The sequence below is a fragment of the Anabrus simplex genome, chromosome 9 (genome assembly GCF_040414725.1).
Source record: "Anabrus simplex isolate iqAnaSimp1 chromosome 9, ASM4041472v1, whole genome shotgun sequence".
In the NCBI taxonomy this organism is placed as follows: domain Eukaryota; kingdom Metazoa; phylum Arthropoda; class Insecta; order Orthoptera; family Tettigoniidae; genus Anabrus; species Anabrus simplex.
Window position 1 is genome coordinate 169,166,269 of NC_090273.1, and position 19,619 is coordinate 169,185,887.

The 19,619-nt window shown below is 39.4% G+C and overlaps 1 protein-coding gene across 1 annotated transcript in view; it reads left to right on the forward strand.

Annotated features, from left to right (window-relative positions):
- LOC137502171 (uncharacterized) overlaps positions 1-19,619 on the forward strand; it is a 123,055-nt gene that overhangs the window by 42,614 nt on the left and 60,822 nt on the right. Inside the window, exon 2 of the mRNA XM_068229183.1 lies at positions 4,806-4,991. Coding sequence (XP_068085284.1) covers positions 4,806-4,991 — 186 coding nt within the window. The remainder of the gene's footprint in view (positions 1-4,805; positions 4,992-19,619) is intronic.

A 19,619-nucleotide genomic window follows, 5' to 3' on the forward strand; every position in this document is an offset into this window, starting at 1 on the left:
CGATGTGATATGGATTGTTGCGATATTGATGTATTTGCAAGCTGTACAAATCGTTTAAAATTAATGATGTGAAATCATCTGACCAATCGTGCAATTTCAGTCATTTCCTGAATGAGAGTAGTAATGAGCCTGAATTTAACCAGTTTCTTGTAGTCTGAAATGGGCAAAGTAAAGTAGGCTGTGTCCAAATTCAGACACTCACCCTAGTCTGGTGATCAGTATTGCCAACAAGTGAAGCTGCACCAACCCATAAATTACTAAAATATTCTAATTTCTTGAGTAGCGGTACCGGTAGTTATTTGCATGCATATTCAGAAACTGTTATAATATTTCCAGCTTTGGATGTAATGAAATACTTGGGAAAAACTGGGTACCGGTAAGTCCTTTGGTCGAAATTGATGAGTGTAATTCAACTCAGTTGATATTACTCAAAGGAAGCTGCAAGAAGGGAGCAAATGGCTTATACATTGTCTTTGAACCCTGAATATAACTAACTGTAGCAGGTAAGTGCAATTGTATGCTTCATTAAGCTACAAGGCATTAAGAAATGACTAATTACGAATGGAAATCAAAGTATTATTATTATTATTATTATTATTATTATTATTATTATTATTATTATTATTATTATTATTATTATTATTATTATTGAGACGCAAATTTACGAGAACTGTTTGTACCAGTAAGCCTCTCGTCATCCGGATCTCGATTCCCTCTTCCACAATTTTAAACAAAATTGTTTGAATAAATGACTTTGCAGTAATGTTAAAAGTGATTCTATTTTGCCAATCGTGAATTGAAAATTCACAGAGGTTTGCAGACTGTATGTTAAAGGGCATAACAGTGTATTATGACTCAGCCAGCAATTGAATCAAGGACTAACTCTGCAGCCCATGGATTATTTTGTAGATATAGCTTGTCTCTTTTATCCCACGATAAATATTTATGTTCACAAGGAAATTTTAAAGGAAGGGAGAAAAGACCACGAAAAAGAGAGGCAATGAACGAAGCCCATAATTACGTAAAGCAATATGGTTATTGCATTGCAACATGACAATCACAACCAGCTTCGCATTTGTTACATTGGTGGTTTCAAAATTGTATGTGGCATTTCTTCTTCTTTCTTCGTTTCGGCCTGCTGTGGACCACGTTATTTCAACCGTTCGCATCCTTGAGCTTTAATTCTTCCCCAGTACTCACGCATTCTCGTTCTGTGAGCCTCCTTCCTTTCATCAGTCCACTTCTTGCCTGTTTTCAACTTTGGCCTTTCTTGGAACGTCTTGTATCCCTGGAGCTTTTTCTGGAGAGGAGCACGTTTCTGGATGTCTTCGAGTGTGATTCCTATTTCTTGAAGGTCTTTTTCAACTTCAATAAACCAGGGTCCCTTGGTTTTCTTGTTAAGAAAGTAGGAATAGATCCTATTGGTTTGTCTCTGTGTGCTCATGCGTGCTATATGGCCATAAAAATTAGTCCTCCTTTTCCGAATCGTGTCCGTTATCCTCTCCATTTGCTGGTACAGATCGCTGTTGTGTCGTCTCCTGTATTCACCATTTTCTTTGATTGGTCCTAGAATCTTTCTCAGGATTTTTCTTTCTTTAGCTTCTAGCTTCTCCATCAGACCTTTTCTGTCCATTGCAAGGCATTCTGCTGCGTACAGTGCTTCCGGGCGTACAACCGAACAATAATGCCTAAGCTTGGCGTTGATGGACACTGATCTTTTGTTGTAGACATTCCTAGACAGCTGATATGCCACCTCCATCTTGTTGATTCTGCACATGATTGCTTCTTTCTCAGAGTTGTTAGGTACTATCCACTCGCCTAAGTACTTAAACTTTTCCACCTGCTTGATTTTTCCCTGTTCCACAATGAGCTCTCTGGGGGCTGGCTTGATGTCGGTTATAAACTCTGTTTTTTGGAAAGATTTGGAGGCCAGCTTTTGCTGCTTGGATTCTCAGTAGGTTAATTTGTTTTTCAGCAGTATCTAGGGAATCAGAAAAGATCGTTAGGTCATCTGCAAAAGCTAGGCAGTCTATGATAAGATCATCTTTCCTATATCCTATTCTAAGGCCATTTTCAACCTCTTCCTTGCACATCTCCTTGCGCCATTCCCGAATGATTTTCTCCAGAGCGCAGTTGAAGAGAAGCGGTGATAGTCCATCCCCTTGCCTAACACCAGTCTTGATTTCAAAGACGTTCGAAATTTCTCCCCTGAATTTCACCCTGGACGTAGTGCTGGTTAAGGTCTGTTGAATGATAGCTCTCGTTTTGTTGTCTAAGCCCATTTCCTTCAGAATGCGGAGGAGTGTGTGTCGGTGTATGGAGTCGTAGGCTTTTTGGAAGTCAACAAAAGTAACTACAAAATTCTTATTCCTGGATTTTAGGTACGACAGGACAGACTTAAGGTTCATGATCTGCTCTGCACAAGATCATCCTTTTCTAAAGCCTCCTTGGTATTCACTCAACTGTGAATCAAGTTGCTCTTCTGCCCGAGTTTGAAGGGCTTTGGAGAGAATTTTGTATGTTACTGCGAGAAGGGAGATGCCGCGATAGTTGTTTACATCTGTTTTGTCACCTTTCTTATGTAGGGGATGAATCAGGGCTGCTGTCCAATCATTTGGAATCTTCTCTGTTTCCCAGATCTCGCGAATGATCTCAGTTAGTTTATCGATCGCCTTTTCACCTGCAGCCTTCCAGAGTTCAGCAATTATCGCATCTTCTCCAGGTGCTTTGTTGTTCTTTAATGATGTCATTATCTGTTTGATTTCCTCTTTTGTGGGGGGAGAAGAGTCTGGGTTGGGATGTCTGGATTCTTCAAAGGTGAATTCTGATTCTGGTTCTTCGCAGTTAAGAAGAGATTCAAAATATTTAGCCAAGATTTGGCAGTTATCCTTGTCGTTGTAGGCAACTTTTCCATTGTGATCTCGGAAATGTAGACTTGGTGGGGTGTACTTGGTGAGGTTGTGTTTGAAGGTTCTATAGAAATCCCCAGTATTATTCTTATTGAAGTCCTGCTCGATCTGTGTCAGTTGGTTTTTGTCAAATGCGCGCTTTACTTGGCGGATCACTTTTGCTGCATGTTTCCTAGCCTCCAGAAAGTCTTCATATCTTTCTGGATTCTTCAGGGAATTCCATCTTTGCCAAGCGATTTGTCTTTGTGTTATGGCTTCATCACATTCTTGAGTCCACCACGGATGCTTCTTTGGTTCCTTTAGCAATACTATCTCCTCAGCCGTTTCAACAATGGCATTTTTCAGTTGTTTCCAATTTTCTGTGTCCAAAGACTGAAGTTTCTGAGTGAATTTTTCGCTGGTTTTCAGCTTTTCTGTATCAAATTTGCTAGTTTTCTTTATCTTAACTCTTTTGGTGTTTCTTGGATGAAGCTTAATTTTGATCTTGGATAGATAGTGGTCTGAGTCAAGGTTAGCACTTCTCAGGACTTTAACATTTTGGATCTCTTGTGTTGCTTTTCGTGCAATGGCAACATGATCTATTTGAAATTTTTCCAAGTGAGGATTTGGTGATATCCATGTCTTTTGTTTTCTTGGTAGATGTTTGAAGGCTGTTGACTTAAGAACAAGATTGAATGCCTTACAAATCTCTATAAGCCTTTCCCCATTTCGGTTGGTTTATCTGTGGGCTGGATATTTTCCAACGATATTTTGGAATTTCCTTTCTTTGCCTATCTGGGCATTGAAGTCTCCAAGCAAAATGATTGTGTGTTTGTCAGGAATTTTTGATATAACATCTTCCAGGTCCTCCCAGAATTTTTTTGTTCCTTCTGGGTCTTTCTTGTTTGCCTGGTTAATTGGCACATGTACGTTCACAAGCGTGTGTACGTTGTTCATACTCCGAAAGCTAAGCATCGAGACCCTGCTGTTAGGAGAGCTGAAATCGGTGAGTGAATCAATAATTTTCCTGCTGACAATAAATCCTGTGCCGAGGTGTGGAACAGCTTTCATCACACGTTTGCCAGTTTTCCCTTTGAAGATTCTATAACCTTGTGATTCAAACGCATGTTCATCAGTAAACCTTGACTCTTGAATTGCTGTAATTAGGATTTCATGATGGGAGAGGACATCCGTAAGATGTTTGAGTTTACCAACTTTCAAGAGGGAGTTGGCATTGAAGGTAGCAAAAAAAATCGGTGTTTGTGGCTGATTTTGTTCCTAGGAGTCTCCGATACCTCCTTGCATGTAGGTGCAGGCTCCCCAGAATCCGAAGGCCTGCTTGCGTCCCTCAAGGCGACGGTGGATTGGTTACCACCTGGGGTACAATTTCCTGTTGAATTTTCCCCCATGCTTTGCAGTTGAAAACTTGTAGTTTGGGGTCGGTGTAGTTTTACATCGACCAAGTTACTTCCAAGGTTGTAAGCCTTGGAGAGAGCCTGATGTTCGACTCGGGATGGCATTTCCTCCATACCCCATGCTTCGGTTCTCCCGCCGGTACTCGGGTGGCTGATTGCAGTGGCTTCCCACTGGGCGATGGGGGCGCCACGTCCCTACGCCAGGTATGTGGCATTTATAATTGTTAAAAGAAAAGAAAATAGTTTAATAGAGATTTTAGTATTCCTTAAATTTTTGGTTTCCCCTAAACAAAAGCCTGGAGAATTTTATCTTCTAAAGGTTTATCTTCAGATTTAGAAGTATCCTGAAATCATGGAAAATACCTGTAGGTCGGCAACAGTGCTCGCTACTTTAACTCATCGACATTTGGTCCACTATCATGCAGGTGGAATGCAAATGGACTCTCCATTTAGTAAATAAGTCAAATTTGTAGTAACGGCACCTCTGTCGTTTCTGTGGCAGGTTCTTTCCAGCAGATTGGTCCTCCTCGCAACGTGAGCATCGTCCTTACGGAGGAGGGTTACATAGTCACGTGGGAGCCACCAGAGTTTGGACGCGAGGCACTCAAGGTCTACACCGTGCGATGGACGGAAGGCCCACGAGAGATCCTGTACGGGCGAGCTGACACTACGGACACCTTCCTCGTTGGTAAGTACATGTACACCCTCGCCAGTCTTACTACCTCAGCACGTTATATATCAGCAGATGGAAGAAGTCTTTTGTTTTCAGCTATGGCCAACGGGTTGAACAGAAACATACGTGTGCATTCGAAACCTATGATCACACTGTTGAAAATTTATTCCAGTGTTACAATACGAGTATAATAATAATAATAATAATAATAATAATAATAATAATAATAATAATAATAATAATAATAATAATGAAAAAGAGGAGTGTTGACTGGGCAGAATGGCCCCAAATACTGAAATTTAGAAACACATTCCTTGCAAGACCTGTGACCGAGATACGAGCTGCCTCGCTTCTCTAGCTTAAGTTACAAGCACAATAAAGACAGGTATTCTTCCTTTGTTTTCCGACGCTAGATCTAGTAGCACAGAGACTGTATGGTCTATCCTATGTGCTGAATCCACATTACCAGGTAGCGATGCTTGTAAGAAGGTCGACTCTTCCAGCAAGTATGCATCCACTAAATTCCTCATTTGATATATGGTATGATCAAAGAGAATGTAACCAAACTTCTGCGGTTCTTGAGATGGCCGCATAACTTAATTTTTTTACAATGATTTCAGGTATATCAGTTCTCCACACAAAGCTTCACAGTTTACTGAATCATTTGAAGGCAATGTTGTTTGTTCCCTGAAGCCGCCGTGCGATGGTCTGAATCCCAGGAAGTATTTCTTCACCCACACGAGATATTAGTGATATCCCCGGATAGTTGCTGCCGCTTGCTCCATCTCCGATGTTGAAAACAGGAACTACCAGGCTATTGCTAAAGTTAGGAGGAATTTCTTTGATGCTCCATATTTTAAGAATTTAGTTTGTGTAATTGCCTTCACTTCCTTCTTTAAGCATTTCAGCTGGTATTTCATCGGAACCTGTGGCCTTGTGCCACTTTACTTCATCTGTTGCAGTTCCCACATCTTAGTCTTCTTTAATGGGATGTTGCTGTATGATCTCATCAATGGCTGAATCATGATTCAGTACCTCATCTACCGGTTCATAACAGAATATTGATCTTGAAGGAGAGTATACTTATCCTTTACCCAGACTAGATTTTTACCGTTAAGTGATGAGGCCATAAACTGCTTTGGTGGCCTGAAAAAATACGCAAGAATCTTTGCCTGCCAGATTTTGCAACTCTTTAGATTTGGACGTCTAACATCGCTTCTCGATTTCATCAATTTTTTGCTTAAACTTCGTTTTAGTAAGATGGAAGAAGTCGCGTCATTTTGCTATGCCTTTCTGTGATCAGAGTACTGCTGATCATTTTCCTCAAACCACTCCTGATGTATTCTACTCTAGGGCTTTTCTTTGTAAGCTGACACATCTGCTGGTTCATGGTAGCTGAAGCCACGCAATTATTATTATTATTATTATTATTATTATTATTATTATTATTATTATTATTATTATTATTATTATTATTATTATTATAAATCAAATCGTAATGACCGTGCGTCTGTACATTGACTATTTTGGTGAAATTTCCGTACAGTTATTCGTTTCACGTGTAATAATGACCATCTGCATATTTTTTAGCTTTGGTGTCTGTCTCTTTGTTTGTTTGCCTATTTTCCAATAACCTGAAAACTACTGGACATATTTCCACCAAACTTCATATTTAGAATCCACCTGTCCTTCATTAGGTTTCAGGCCCAATGTTGTTTCCAAATCCCTGAACTGAGTGTGGGTTTATACGAAACCGAAACCGTTATTTCGCACTCCCACAAAATTTACACAACCAAACTTAATGGGAATCTACCTGCCTTAATGGAAATTAATTTCTAAACCTTTTTCTCTCATGTGCATCATTTTGATACGAGGATTAATAAGGAAGATATCATTAACGGACCGTTTTTCGGTACAAGACCCACCAGACTTAACTCAAGAGCGGGTGCGTGTGAAGCGTATTTCTTAAAACTTGAAAACTACTGAATATATTTCAAAAAAACTTTTTATTTAGCATCCGCCTGTCCAAAGGTAGGATTTAAGGTCCATGCCATTTCAAATTCCCGAAATGGACTGGGGATTTATAGGGAACCGAAGCAGTGGTTTTTCTCTCCTGCAATATATACAAAACCTACCTGACTAGGAAATCGACCAACCTTGATGGAAATCCATTTCTAAAACTTTTTCTCATGTGCATTTGATCGACAGGAGGATTAATAAGGGAGATATTATGAACGGTCGGTTTTGTAGGCTAAGTCCAGCGGACATAGCCCAAAACGTGTTGTACGTGGATCAGATACCTTATATAGAAAATATGTATAAAATCGTAACGACCGGGTGCCTGTACATTGACTATTTTGGCGAAATTTCCGTACAGTTATCCGTTTCAGGTGTAATAATTACCATCTGAATATTATTTAACTTTGGTGTCTGTCTGTTTGTTTGTCTGTTTGTCTATAACTTGAAAACTACTGGATATATTTCCACCAAACTTCGTATTTAGAAACCACCTATCCTTGGGTAGGTTTTAGCTCCAATATTGTTTCTAAATCCCTTAACTGACTGGGGGTTTATACGAAACCGTGATTTCGCACTCGCACAAAATATACACAACCAAACTTAATGGAAATCTCCCTGCCTTAATTTAAATCAATTTCCAAACTTTTTTCTCAAGTTCATAATTTCGATACGAGTATTAATAAGTAAGATATCACTAACGGACCGTTTTTCGGTACAAGTCCCACCGGACTTAACTCAAACGTAAAGAGTATTTCTTAAAACTTGAAAACAACTGAAGATATTTCAACGAAACTTTATATTTAGCATCCACCTGTTCAAAGGTAGGCATTAAGGTTCATACCATTTCAAATTCCCGGAATGGACTGGAAGTTTATAGGGAACCCAAACGGTGATTTTACTCTCCCACTGTATCTAAAACCAACCTGACTGGAAATCAACCATTTCTAATTTTTTCAGGTGCATTTTTGAGGCAGGATATATCATGAACGGTCGGTTCTGCAGGCTGAGTTCAGAGGACATAGCCCAAAACGTGTTGTACGTGGAGCAGATTCCTTAACTTCTATATAAATAAAATCGTAACGACAGTGTGTCTGTACATTGACTATTTTGGCGAAATTTCCGTACAGCTATCCGTTTGAAAGGTAATAATGACTATCTGCATATTTTTAGCTATAGTTTCCTGAATGTCGTAAATTTACCCCCCTCGCCCAAAATCAAGATTGCGGCACAATCTGCCAGACAAGCTAGAAAATTGAAATTAGGTAAAATTATACGTTTTAGCCAGTAACTGACAGAAAATTCCGAAATCTTTATATTTTTCTCTTTTTATCCCCGAAAAATATCGAAATATGGTGGCAATTTTAATGAGGGTGCAGACCTTCGTTTCGAGGTAATTGGCGGCTAAACGGTAAGTCCTATCGTAAAACGGATGGCAAAACCTCCGTTCAATTTTGAGTGATCTACAACGTTGGTCCTATAACGTTTCGTCGTATCTCTATTGTACCAGAAACGCTGGTTCAGCATTCGTGTTGAAGTACTTCAAACTTAAAATATCTGCCGCGCGCCAACAGAGCAGCCAGCCATAGCAAGCATGTTGTTGCGAGTGTCACCCATAGAACCTTTCGTGCTTTCTACTCTGAATAACTCGTACATCAATTATGATAATATCGCACTATTTTAATATCTCCGATACAGCCAAGTTTCATTAAAATTCACATCGGATTAAACAAGTTATTGAGAAGAATGAAACAGCTTCAATCTCCGTATAAAAGAGAAGCGAGAATTCGACACGACACAGTCTTGTCCCACAGTAGAACTAGGATGCTTGGCTGATGGAAGTTGGTGCTATGACGTGTCATTACGGAATCGAAGTCTACAGTCTCAACTCTACCAAATTACGGTGAGAAGAACTTTGAAACATTTGAATAGTAAACTGCTAAAATCGATAAGTGCGAATACTTTAAATATCTCAAATTGATTGAAATATTTCTGCTGTTAGCGAACTTAAAATCTTGATCAGTGCATCAGGACTTTTATTTTTAAAGTGGAATTTGAATATTAGGAAGATATTAAAACTTCACGTGTGAATTAATTTGTAATTTCACGGTATCTTTAAATGAACCTAGGACTCTCAGGGAACGGAACTAATTTTCACGATCAAAGTATTATAAAGTCTTACCAGTATTATTATTGGTACTTGAACATAAACATGACAGTGTGAGTGAAGGAGACTAATTACACTCTTGTCATATAACAGTGCGTGTGAACGGAACTAAAGCATTTAACTTCTTCTACGAAACTGCCATTCATAGTGAAAGGAATGGTAAAGCAGTAGAACTCTACAAAGAGTTACGTAATCTTCTTCGAACATTAAGAACATAAGTGAACTATTTGTTTCATGTGAACAATAACATAATCTGTGCCAAATGTAAATTACGTTAAAAAGAACGTGGGTTCGATTTTATTGACATTCGTCCGCATGAAAGTTAATTTCTTTATTTTCTCAAGTGACCAGTATTTTTTCCTTAAAGACACATTTGTTTTCGATTCCATTGATATGCAACACGGCATCTCTGCATTTATTTTCTTATCCTTTCATGGGAATGATTAAAGTTAGTTCAAAAATTAGACCTCAGACTAATACGTCCAATATATCCAAGGGCTTAAATGCGTATTTTCGCGCTACCCTTCTGAGTGAGTGATTTAGGCGAACCAAACTCCTAGACCTTCAGGAACTTCAAGAACATCTGGAGCTTCTCTCGTTGGAGTGTACGTGGTCCCATGGTGCCGAGGGCTGATCCATGGTGAGGACGAGAGGAGTAGCAGAGCAACGAGGGACATCGCCAGCCGCAGGACGGAGGTCACGCCCAATCCATCTTCTACTGTACTGAGGTGATATGAACTTGACTTTTCACAATTAAACAGTTTTTTTTTAAAATTCAGAACTTCATTCAAAGCAAATCCTCTCACTCTTTGTACCCACTCCAGTTTGATGTGCCGTACACGCCCTGCGACCATCTCGTGCTCCTCAAGATAGTTGGTGGCTCAAGGCCCTCTCTTACACTTAACCACTAGATGAGTATACATTTCGAATACAAATAAAACAAATAATATTAATAGCAATACCAATAATAATAATAATGAAAGAATACTTAATTTAAAATACACAAAATAACGTACACTTAAATGGTGTAACTACAGTAATCCATTCATTCATCTCATTCAATCATTCATTCACTCAACAATTATCCTGCAAGTCAGCGGGATCCACCCAGCAAATGCTCGCGGCAAGCGACTTTAAATTTGCGATGAGAAGGATCGTCTCTAATGTTCGCAGGTAGCGAATTCCATGACCTAGACACAGAGATTATGAAGGAGCGGTTGTACACAGCAGTGCGGTTTACAGGAATGGCAAGAGAGGAGCCAGATTTTGTATAGGACGAGAGGTGAAGACGGATAGTCGGGAGTATTAGTGGAAAGTACTTTTTTGCAGAAGTGATAGCATGTGAAGTTTACGGTGCTAGTGCACTCCTTATAATAAGGTGATATAGGAGCATCACATCGCAGTTTAAACATATATTTTACGCAGCTGTTCAGGCTCCGATCCAGTTTCTTGTTACTGTCGCAGATTATTTCAGTCAACACAGTGTCACAGTAGTCAAATATAGGTAGTATAAGAGAGCGAATTATTTGTACCTTAAGTCGAACATTATCGAACCGTTTCAGAGGGTATAAACTTTTATGTACTTTATTATATGTGCTTAGCACCTATTGAGTCAAATTTAGGGTCTCAGTCATATTAATTCCTGAAGTAGAGTAGGGTATGATTTCATTGTTTAAAATTATTTGGGAGATGTCCTGTTGCTTGAGGGAATAAAGGTTCTCACTGGTACCGATAATAATAACTTGAGTCTTATTTGGATTCATTAATAAACTGTTTTTATTTTATTTTTTATTTTTTTTGCTAGGGGCTTTACGTCGCAAACTGTTTTTATTTGCATAGTCATTAAGACGTTGAAGGTCGGAATTTATTTTAGTAATTGCAGTACCAATATCGCTCGTTTTTGAATGATAGTAAATCTGTGCATCATCCGCGTACACTTGCAATTTGCAGAATTTAAAACCTTTTGATATATCATTAATTTGGATAATAAATAGCAGTGGTCCGAGAACCGACCCCTGAGTGTCACGGAGGGTCTTACTTTGCCGTCCTGAACTCAAATTTCCAACTGTCACACGTTGCCGGCGATTTCAAAGGTAAGATGAAAAGAAACGAAGTGATACACTATTAAAATTTAGCTCTCGAAGTTTCTGCAGTAGTAACTGACGATTAACAGTGTCAACGGCACTACTGAGATCTAATGTCAGTACAGTCACGTCCCGTTGATCCATTGCACGTCTGATATCATCTGTTACTCGTAGTAAAGCTGTCCTTTCCTGAAGCCGGATTGAAAGGGATTAAGGAGATATTGCTTGGTAAGGTATTCAGTAACTTGTCTATGAACTAGACGTTCAAGCACCTTGGATGAGGGTGGTAGGATGGATACTGGACGATAATCTGAATGAGAATCTAACTTGGAGATCTTCGGGATGGGTCTAATTAGTGCATCTTTCCAAACATCTGGAAAACTCCGTTTGTCAGGCAGTAGTTAAATATGTGAGTTAAAACAGCTCCTAAGATATTCTTAATAACCGATATAAGAATGTCCTGCGGCACTGGATGTAATAGAGCATATCACACCTTTGACTTTATTCGAGCTGACATTTCTAAAAGAGAATTCCTCATTCACAGACTGCTGTTGTAACAAGGGCAGTAAAATTTTAGGGAAGGAGGTAGAGGCTCTTCCTGGCCGTGCGAAATGATCATTTAAGACCTTTATAGGTATGCTTGGTACATGTTGCTCTACGGCTTTTCCTATAACTAACGTGCGTAATTTACTCCATTTTTGTCTCGGTCTGTTATTTTTCATCAGTTCCTGAAAGTATTTATATTTAGAATTCCTAATTAACTGCGTGGTTCTGTTTGTCAGAATCCTGTATCGCTCGAAATCATATATGTCATGCATCTGTCTGTATTGTCTGTACAGTTTTTCACGACTGACCACAGCAGATTTTATCTCGGCCGTTAGCCACGCGGAAGAATGGCGGGTGATTCTTACCTGTTTCTTTGGTACGTGCTTGTCAAATATTTCCAGTACCAGTGAATTGAATATGTTTACTTTAGAGTTAATGTTCTGAAAATTACGTATACTATCCCAAGGCAAGTTGTGGCGTAGTTTATTTCAGTCCATACGTCGTAAGTCTCGTATTGTAATGTAGCGTAGTTTGTACTTAGGAAACACACGTACAATAGGTCTTGCGAAGAGATGCCAGGAGCAGGGATCTGACCGTGCTTAATTACTTTTCGAGGTTGATTTATCACAAGAAGATATTAAGGTATGACTTGTGCGGTCAGAGTAATGAACGTGATTATTAGTGTTGAGGGGTAAAATTGTCATGTTTGTAGCGAGAAATAAATTCAGTAGATTGTTCGCGTCACTAGTCCGCTTCAGAAGGTCAGTGTTAAAGTCGCCCATGATTATACTGTCATCGAATGCCGATATAAGATTTGCTAATGCCTCTTCAAAATCATCAGTCTGTCTTATTTTAGGTGGCTTGTATACAATCCCTATTAATATCTTTTTATGGCAGTCTAATTCTACAAACATAAATTCCGGTTGCAGTGTAAGTCGTGGGTCAGAAGTAGAAATGATCTTACATTTTAAGTAATTTCTGTAACAAAGTAGAAGCCCACCGCCTATTTTGTCAATGCGGTCATGGGGTAATATTGAGTATCCGTCAAGGTTAGCTGTCGATGACGGCACTGGTTCCAATATGTACATTGTTCACTTCAAAAATAGCCTGAACCTCTTCCATATGAGCTAATAATGACTGGCAACAATGTAACGACCGCGAGTGGCTACTGATCTGCTCCTGTTGAAGGTGGTGAGTACGATGAGGGCTGTGGAGAGGAAGGCACGTTGTGCTGGTTAACAAGCATAGGGAACTAAGCTGTATGAAAACAAAAATTAAGTAAGATGTAAAATAAGCTTACCCGAGCAACCTGCTGAGTAGAAACACACACGCACACTAATTACTACACACATAATTTCTTTCTCTTAAGTTCAAAAGTGTTTTTAACTGTGTCATCGTGGATATTTGAGACTTAGTTCCAACTTCTCTTAATACACAAATGCGTCCATCTTGAGTCCAGCATTTCTGCAGTTCTCATAAATCCCTTGCCTGATTAAGGATATGTTTTCTCACACTTATGAGGGACTCAGCGTGAGCCCACTGCCCTTCAGAGCTCGCTTCGCGCGCCACACTCGATCACGATCATGGTATCGAAGGAACTTAATAATGATACGTCGATTTCCCTGTGAGACCACTCTTAGCCTACAACGAATACAAAGCCTGCCCAATAGCCACTCATAGCTGTCCGCCCTATGGATGCTATATTTGCCGCTAGAGGCGCTGCAATTCAACCTCACATGAACACCTCGGTTGGCGGTATTTCTACACGTTGTATGCTTACTGGTGACGTCTACTACGGAAGTTGAATGTTAATACTGGTAGAAATAATGAAACTCAATAATGATTTTATTTTGTCCGAATCCTTGGCTGAATCGTCAGCGTTGAGGCCTTCGATTCAGTAGGTCCCGGATTCGATTGCCGGATGAATTGGTGATTATAATCGCGTCTACTTAATTCTTCTGGCTCGGGGACTGGTGTTTGTGCTTGTTCCAACACTTTTCCTTTCATATTCAGACAACACACTACACTTCCAACCACCACAGGAACTTGATATAATGATTACTAGACCTCGGATTTTTAGGTGCTAAAATGTTATTTTAGCTGCCTAAAACACTCTCAAATAGGGTCTACAATACTTTTAGGCAGCTGCAGTTTTACTTATCTTAATATGCATTATTGAAAATACCATGTTGATTTTGCTAAATTCATTGTAATTCGTTAAGGGGAAATATAAAAAAATATTCACTCACCTCTTTGCTGCTAACGTCACAGAGTATAATTTTAACATCAGATGTGAAATGGGTAAACTCTTGTAAATAGAGAATGATTTAGAACCTGACACTTTCGGCTTAATTCACACTGACAAAACGGGAAAAGGGTATTGTTAAAATACGTCAATTATATTACACTGGTGTACTGCTGCGTTTCGTTTTGTAAACAAGGCTTTAGAAATAAAGTTCTGGAAGTAGACTCCATGAATTTCCTTGCCAAGAGTCAACTAGGGAATTATGGATTAAAGCAATAAGCAGACAAGGTATGGTACAGTAAATACGCAGGCCTTGTGACGGCAAAAATTAGGTTACTCATTATTATTGCTCCTGTTCAGATGATAATAATTTCCTTATTCTGTTGTGTAGGTTACGAAAGATAAGTTATGGAACCCTAGTGACCGCTCCGTCGAGTGCTGCAATGGCATATATTGGAGGGTATTTGGTAAGAGTTGTCAAAGACCACATGCCATGTCAATAGTGTGTTGATAAAATTAGTAATATCAAGAGTCCATCTCAACTAACGTCATTAATAAAAATCAAAGACAGAGGTGGTCCCGTCTCAGGTATCGAAAGCCAAGTTTTGTTTCACTGCTGATGAAACTGGGGCAAGTAAGGGACGAAACGTTATCGGTAACGCTGTGCAGTCGAAAAATAGCACAAACATTAACCGAAATACTGTTGCCACGTATTGCTAAAAGTCCTGTTCTACAGTATGGGAAAAGTGATCATCCTGAGGAACTAAGCAGAATAATACTGCAGAGGTTTCTGCGCCCCTCTGTCACCATCTACGCTAATGGCATGACAGACGAGTATCGCCGAGAATAATTCTCGAGAAGAAAAACAATTTATGAGAAGAAAATATCAAGAAAAATGGTTAAAGTCGTTCCTTTTCACTGAAAATATACGATGCGCTAGTAAAAATATCTAGTGCAGACCGTATATCCTTTTAAATGACAGACATAAATTTCAACAGTTACGTGTGTTGTCTGAAATGAAAATCCCCAGCTGAATTGAACTCCTAGGGGAAAAGGTGAACATTTATTATTTTCTACTTCATTCTGCTCAGTAACATATATAATATACAGGAAGTATAGTGTAGAGGTACATTTGTGCAGGTTTTAACTCCCGTTAGCAATGCTAGCGAGTGCTGACGTGAGGTGGTATACTAGCGCTGCAGTGGTCAAGACGCGCACTGCCGGGCGCACACTGTTTCTGAAGAGAGCACTGCGAGTGAACAGGCTTTGTATTCCTTGTAGGCTAAGGACCACTTCAGGACGAATAGAAGTACATAGTGTGACGACTTCTGCTGTTTGATATGTTCCTACACTACGCGGCGCTGGTGTAGGTAAACAGGTATCAGCTGTCCCTGAACATGTGATTTTAAATGAGATCTGATGTGACTTAATTCGTAATTTATCGTTTAAACCGTGTGTTTATTATTGTTATGTTTCAGCAATGTGCATTCTCTTTACTGACCGATGACTGCGATCTGTGTTTCGTGCGAATTAAGATATAGTGTTTCTTGTTTTGAAAAATTCGTAGGAAATATTTTACATTTAGTAATGATTTAATGGCATTACTTCTGAAATTGGTTCGTCAGTGTCGTAACGAATATCTCAAACGGATATGTGTGTATAGAGCTAAGTCATATTTCATTAATTCACCACGAAATCAAACTCAGTTGCAGTATTAATTATAACCTTAAAAATACACATGTTCAACTGTTAGTGTACATGCGACGTAATATAAGCATATTAAAACTCTGCAGGCACCCACATGATGTAACGTATCGTTATGTCATACATATGTAATTCCTACATGACTACTTAAGTTAAATTGTATGTTAACATGCTCAGATTAATGAATCTTACCAGCACTTCACCTCATCTGTCAGTTAACTGGACACCTTGGACATTTTCCGGGTATGTTTTGCGGTCGTACAAGCTTGCATTTATTTACGTACTTCTTTTATTCGGAAATAAAATCGGCATCGTATGTAATGAAAAATTAATGTTGGTACCAAGTCCTGAGCATGTTCAGTACAGCACCCAAGTCCATGAGAAACAGTAATTGAAGGTAAACTATCCAGGCATTCTTGAAATATTTCGCCCCATAATGCTTCTTGTACAACTTCCCTTACATGAGAAAACATCAATAATAATTCACTTTATGGGTACCGGTAAATGAGATAGTTGGATGAGTTACAATATTCCTGTAGACTTGTTAAGGCTGAAAACGGGCTACCTTTTGCCTCCTCGGTATTGTTTTGCAGAGATCCAATACATGCTGTACAGTCTGTCACTTTGCTTGCATGTTTAACAATATACCCACAGAAGTGATGAATAGCATTCATTTTTGAACTGGCGAAAGGAACTACTTGTTCATCTTCCCAACTTGATAAGGATGGCTGATCAAAGGTAAGCTTTCTCTTGAGCTGTACTTATGATTTTGGCATTATCCTTGGCAACAGCTTTTGCCATGGCTCTAATCTGACTGAAAAATGATGTTAAGGGTACTTCAACTTCAGACTGGCAATTACCTCCTTGAGGTATAGCATTGCTTAGTGAGACATACACTGATTGTAACATGTGCAGATGCAAAAATCCTCTGTAGAAGGGTGATCATCACAGCTTATGGATCGTAGGATACCAAAGTGCCTTTCCAAGGGGTCTTGGTTGAATTTGCCTGTAAGCACATAAGAAAAACCGCGGCTCCACAAATACCGTGTAAGTTCTATTGTGCTTTTAAGTGTCACACGAATGGACTCAAGAGTTCTCTCAGAGGCGAGTGTATTGTTTGGTGCTTTTAAGATCTCACTCATTTCACACAAACGATAAAATTTCTCACAATCAGGAAATAATGCTTCGTCAGGAGTTTTGGCATTCAATGCATCAAAAACATCATTGAGGTCCCTTGTTAAAATTTCTGTGGCTTCACTTCCTTCAAAACCATTGGTGTGACTGTCTCTAAAAATGAATTGCGTTTGCCATAGTCCTGCTGAATAACTGGAACGCCAAACGAGCATTCATTTTCTGAAAACCGTTAGGGTTGATATGTGATGAGGTCATTTTTGGACATACTCGCAAACCTGCAGAATCCTGGAGGGTGTCATTTTCATAAACTAGCCTGTAATAGTTGAAGCTGATATTGTGGCCTTCACAGGTAGAATTTTCTTTGGCAATAAAATAGTTTCTAATGCATTTCAGGACATGAACTGCATCTGAAAATGCCCAAACCTTTCTGGAGGAGCTCACAGGATCGGGAATGCTTACATTTAAGTTATTTAGTTACCACTGATATCAAGATTCTGCCAAGCTTTCTTGTTTGTCTGACTCCCATCGCACACAAACCCCAGCATTTTCCAGTTGAATAATAACTAGGATTATTATTTTTGACAGTATGTCACCAGGTGTGAAATTGTGACTTGCATATATTGCAATAGGTTGCACCCAGTGCTTTAAGGATGGTACACACATAAACACTAGGGCATGATTTTCAATATTTGCTTGTTGATCTTCTGGTGTGAGATCATCAAAGTCCACGTGTATGTATGTTCAGTCCGTCAGCGATTCAGCAGTCCGACTCGTTGGCTGAATGGTCAGCGTACTGGCCTTCGGCTCAGAGGGTCCCGGGTTTGATTCCCGGTCGGGTCGGGGATTTTAACCTTCATTGGTTAATTCCAATGGCCCGGGGGCTGGGTGTTTGTGTTGTCCCCAACATCCCTGCAACTCACACACCACACACAACACTATCCTCCACCACAATAACACGCAGTTACCTACACATGGCAGATGCCGCCCACCCTCATCGGAGGGTCTGCCTTACAAGGGCTGCACTCGGGTAGAAATAGAAATAGCCACACGAAATTATTATTATAGCGATTCCGCTGGTGGGATCCTCAACAGCTCTGCCATCAGCTGACATAGATGGCCTGCATCACTGAAGAGGCGTGCTAGGGAAATGAAGAATGAGGTAGTTTCCCGTTGCTTTCCTCACCGAGCCAGAGTTGCTATTACATATCAGTCTACCAAGCCCACTGAAATGCATACACCAACCGACCCTATGAGCAACATTTTCACACCATTCATAGCAGAGACTGGCTGCATAAGGATTGGCATTATTAGCATCGCTCATACCTCAGTCACTTTCATATTGTCAAAGCCAAGGATAAGACAGAGACAGATCAATGAAAGTAACAAAATTGCTCTAGCCTATACCGGAAGACATAATGCACTGTAAACACTAGGTCCTGCCAGCAAAGTCCACGTACCCATCTATTTTTAAAGAAGTGCCATTAAACTGTATATTTTCTTCTTTTAGTTTAACTTCATCGAATATTAATATTCCTAGCCAGTTGTTGTCATCATCATCATAAGTGTTAAAGGCTTGGGAAATGGCACTGACTGAATGATGATTGATACCGTATGAACACTTCAGGCCTTTCAACAGACTGCGAAGATGTGATGGTGATGGCAGTGGCAATGCCTGTAACCTTTCAGGGACTTAATTTTCAACAGGAGTCCTTCCAGCAGAAGTTCCTGATCATAACGCATGCCTTTTGAACTTCTGGTATTGCTCTTCTTCAGTATAGTATCAATTATTATCTTCTGTTTCCTACTTAGTCTTTCATTAGGGGTATTTACCTGTTTTTTTGGGTGATTTAATTTCTTCAAGTTATATTTCTAGTTCACCATTCTTTTTCTTTTCTTCTTTTAATATTCTGCTAATATTCTAGCCTATACCGGAAGACATAATGCACTGTAAGCACTAGGTCCTGCCAGCAAAGTCCACGTACCCATCTATTTTTAAAGAACTGTATATTTTCTTCTGGAGATATTCTCCTCCGGAGATGTTTAATTCTCGTTTTTTAAGATGAATACCCTCTTTTTTTTATTAGGGTTGTTTATAGTCGCTTTAACTCCAAGGTCTTATCGCGACTCTTACTTATGATTACAGAATAATGGTAATAATAATAATATAGTAATTATAAAAATGTAAAGAAAAAAAGTATAATGTAATTACATTTTGGAGTGCAAGCCAGTGTCTTTGAGGAAGTTGATGACTTGATGACTCAGTGCTGGAGAAGACAGTGTCAGTTCCATTCCTTTAGGTATGTTGTGGTGTTGGCGCCAATGGTCATACAGTTGACATTCTGAGATGATATGCTTGACAGTGAGAGAGCAGTTACATTTGCTGCAAGTGGGAGGTTGTTTCTTTTCTAGGAGATAGTTGTGGGTGATCTTCGTATGTCCTATCCTTAGTCGGGAGATTAAGACTTGTTCATGTCTGGTGAGGTTTTGGAGAGGATATGTTCTTGTAGATATCATTTTAATTTTTTGGAGGTTGCTAGTGGAAGTTTTAAGCCAGTTCATTTTCCATTGTTCGTGTAGTTTGATTTTGATATAAGCGATGATATCAGAATGTGGCGTGGCAATTTGACGGTCGTTGATTGGGAGATTAGTAGCTTCTTTTGCTGCTTGATCAACTGATTCATTGCCTGGTATTCCTCTGTGAGATGGGATCCACATAAAAATAACATTTTTTCCTGCGATCTTGATCT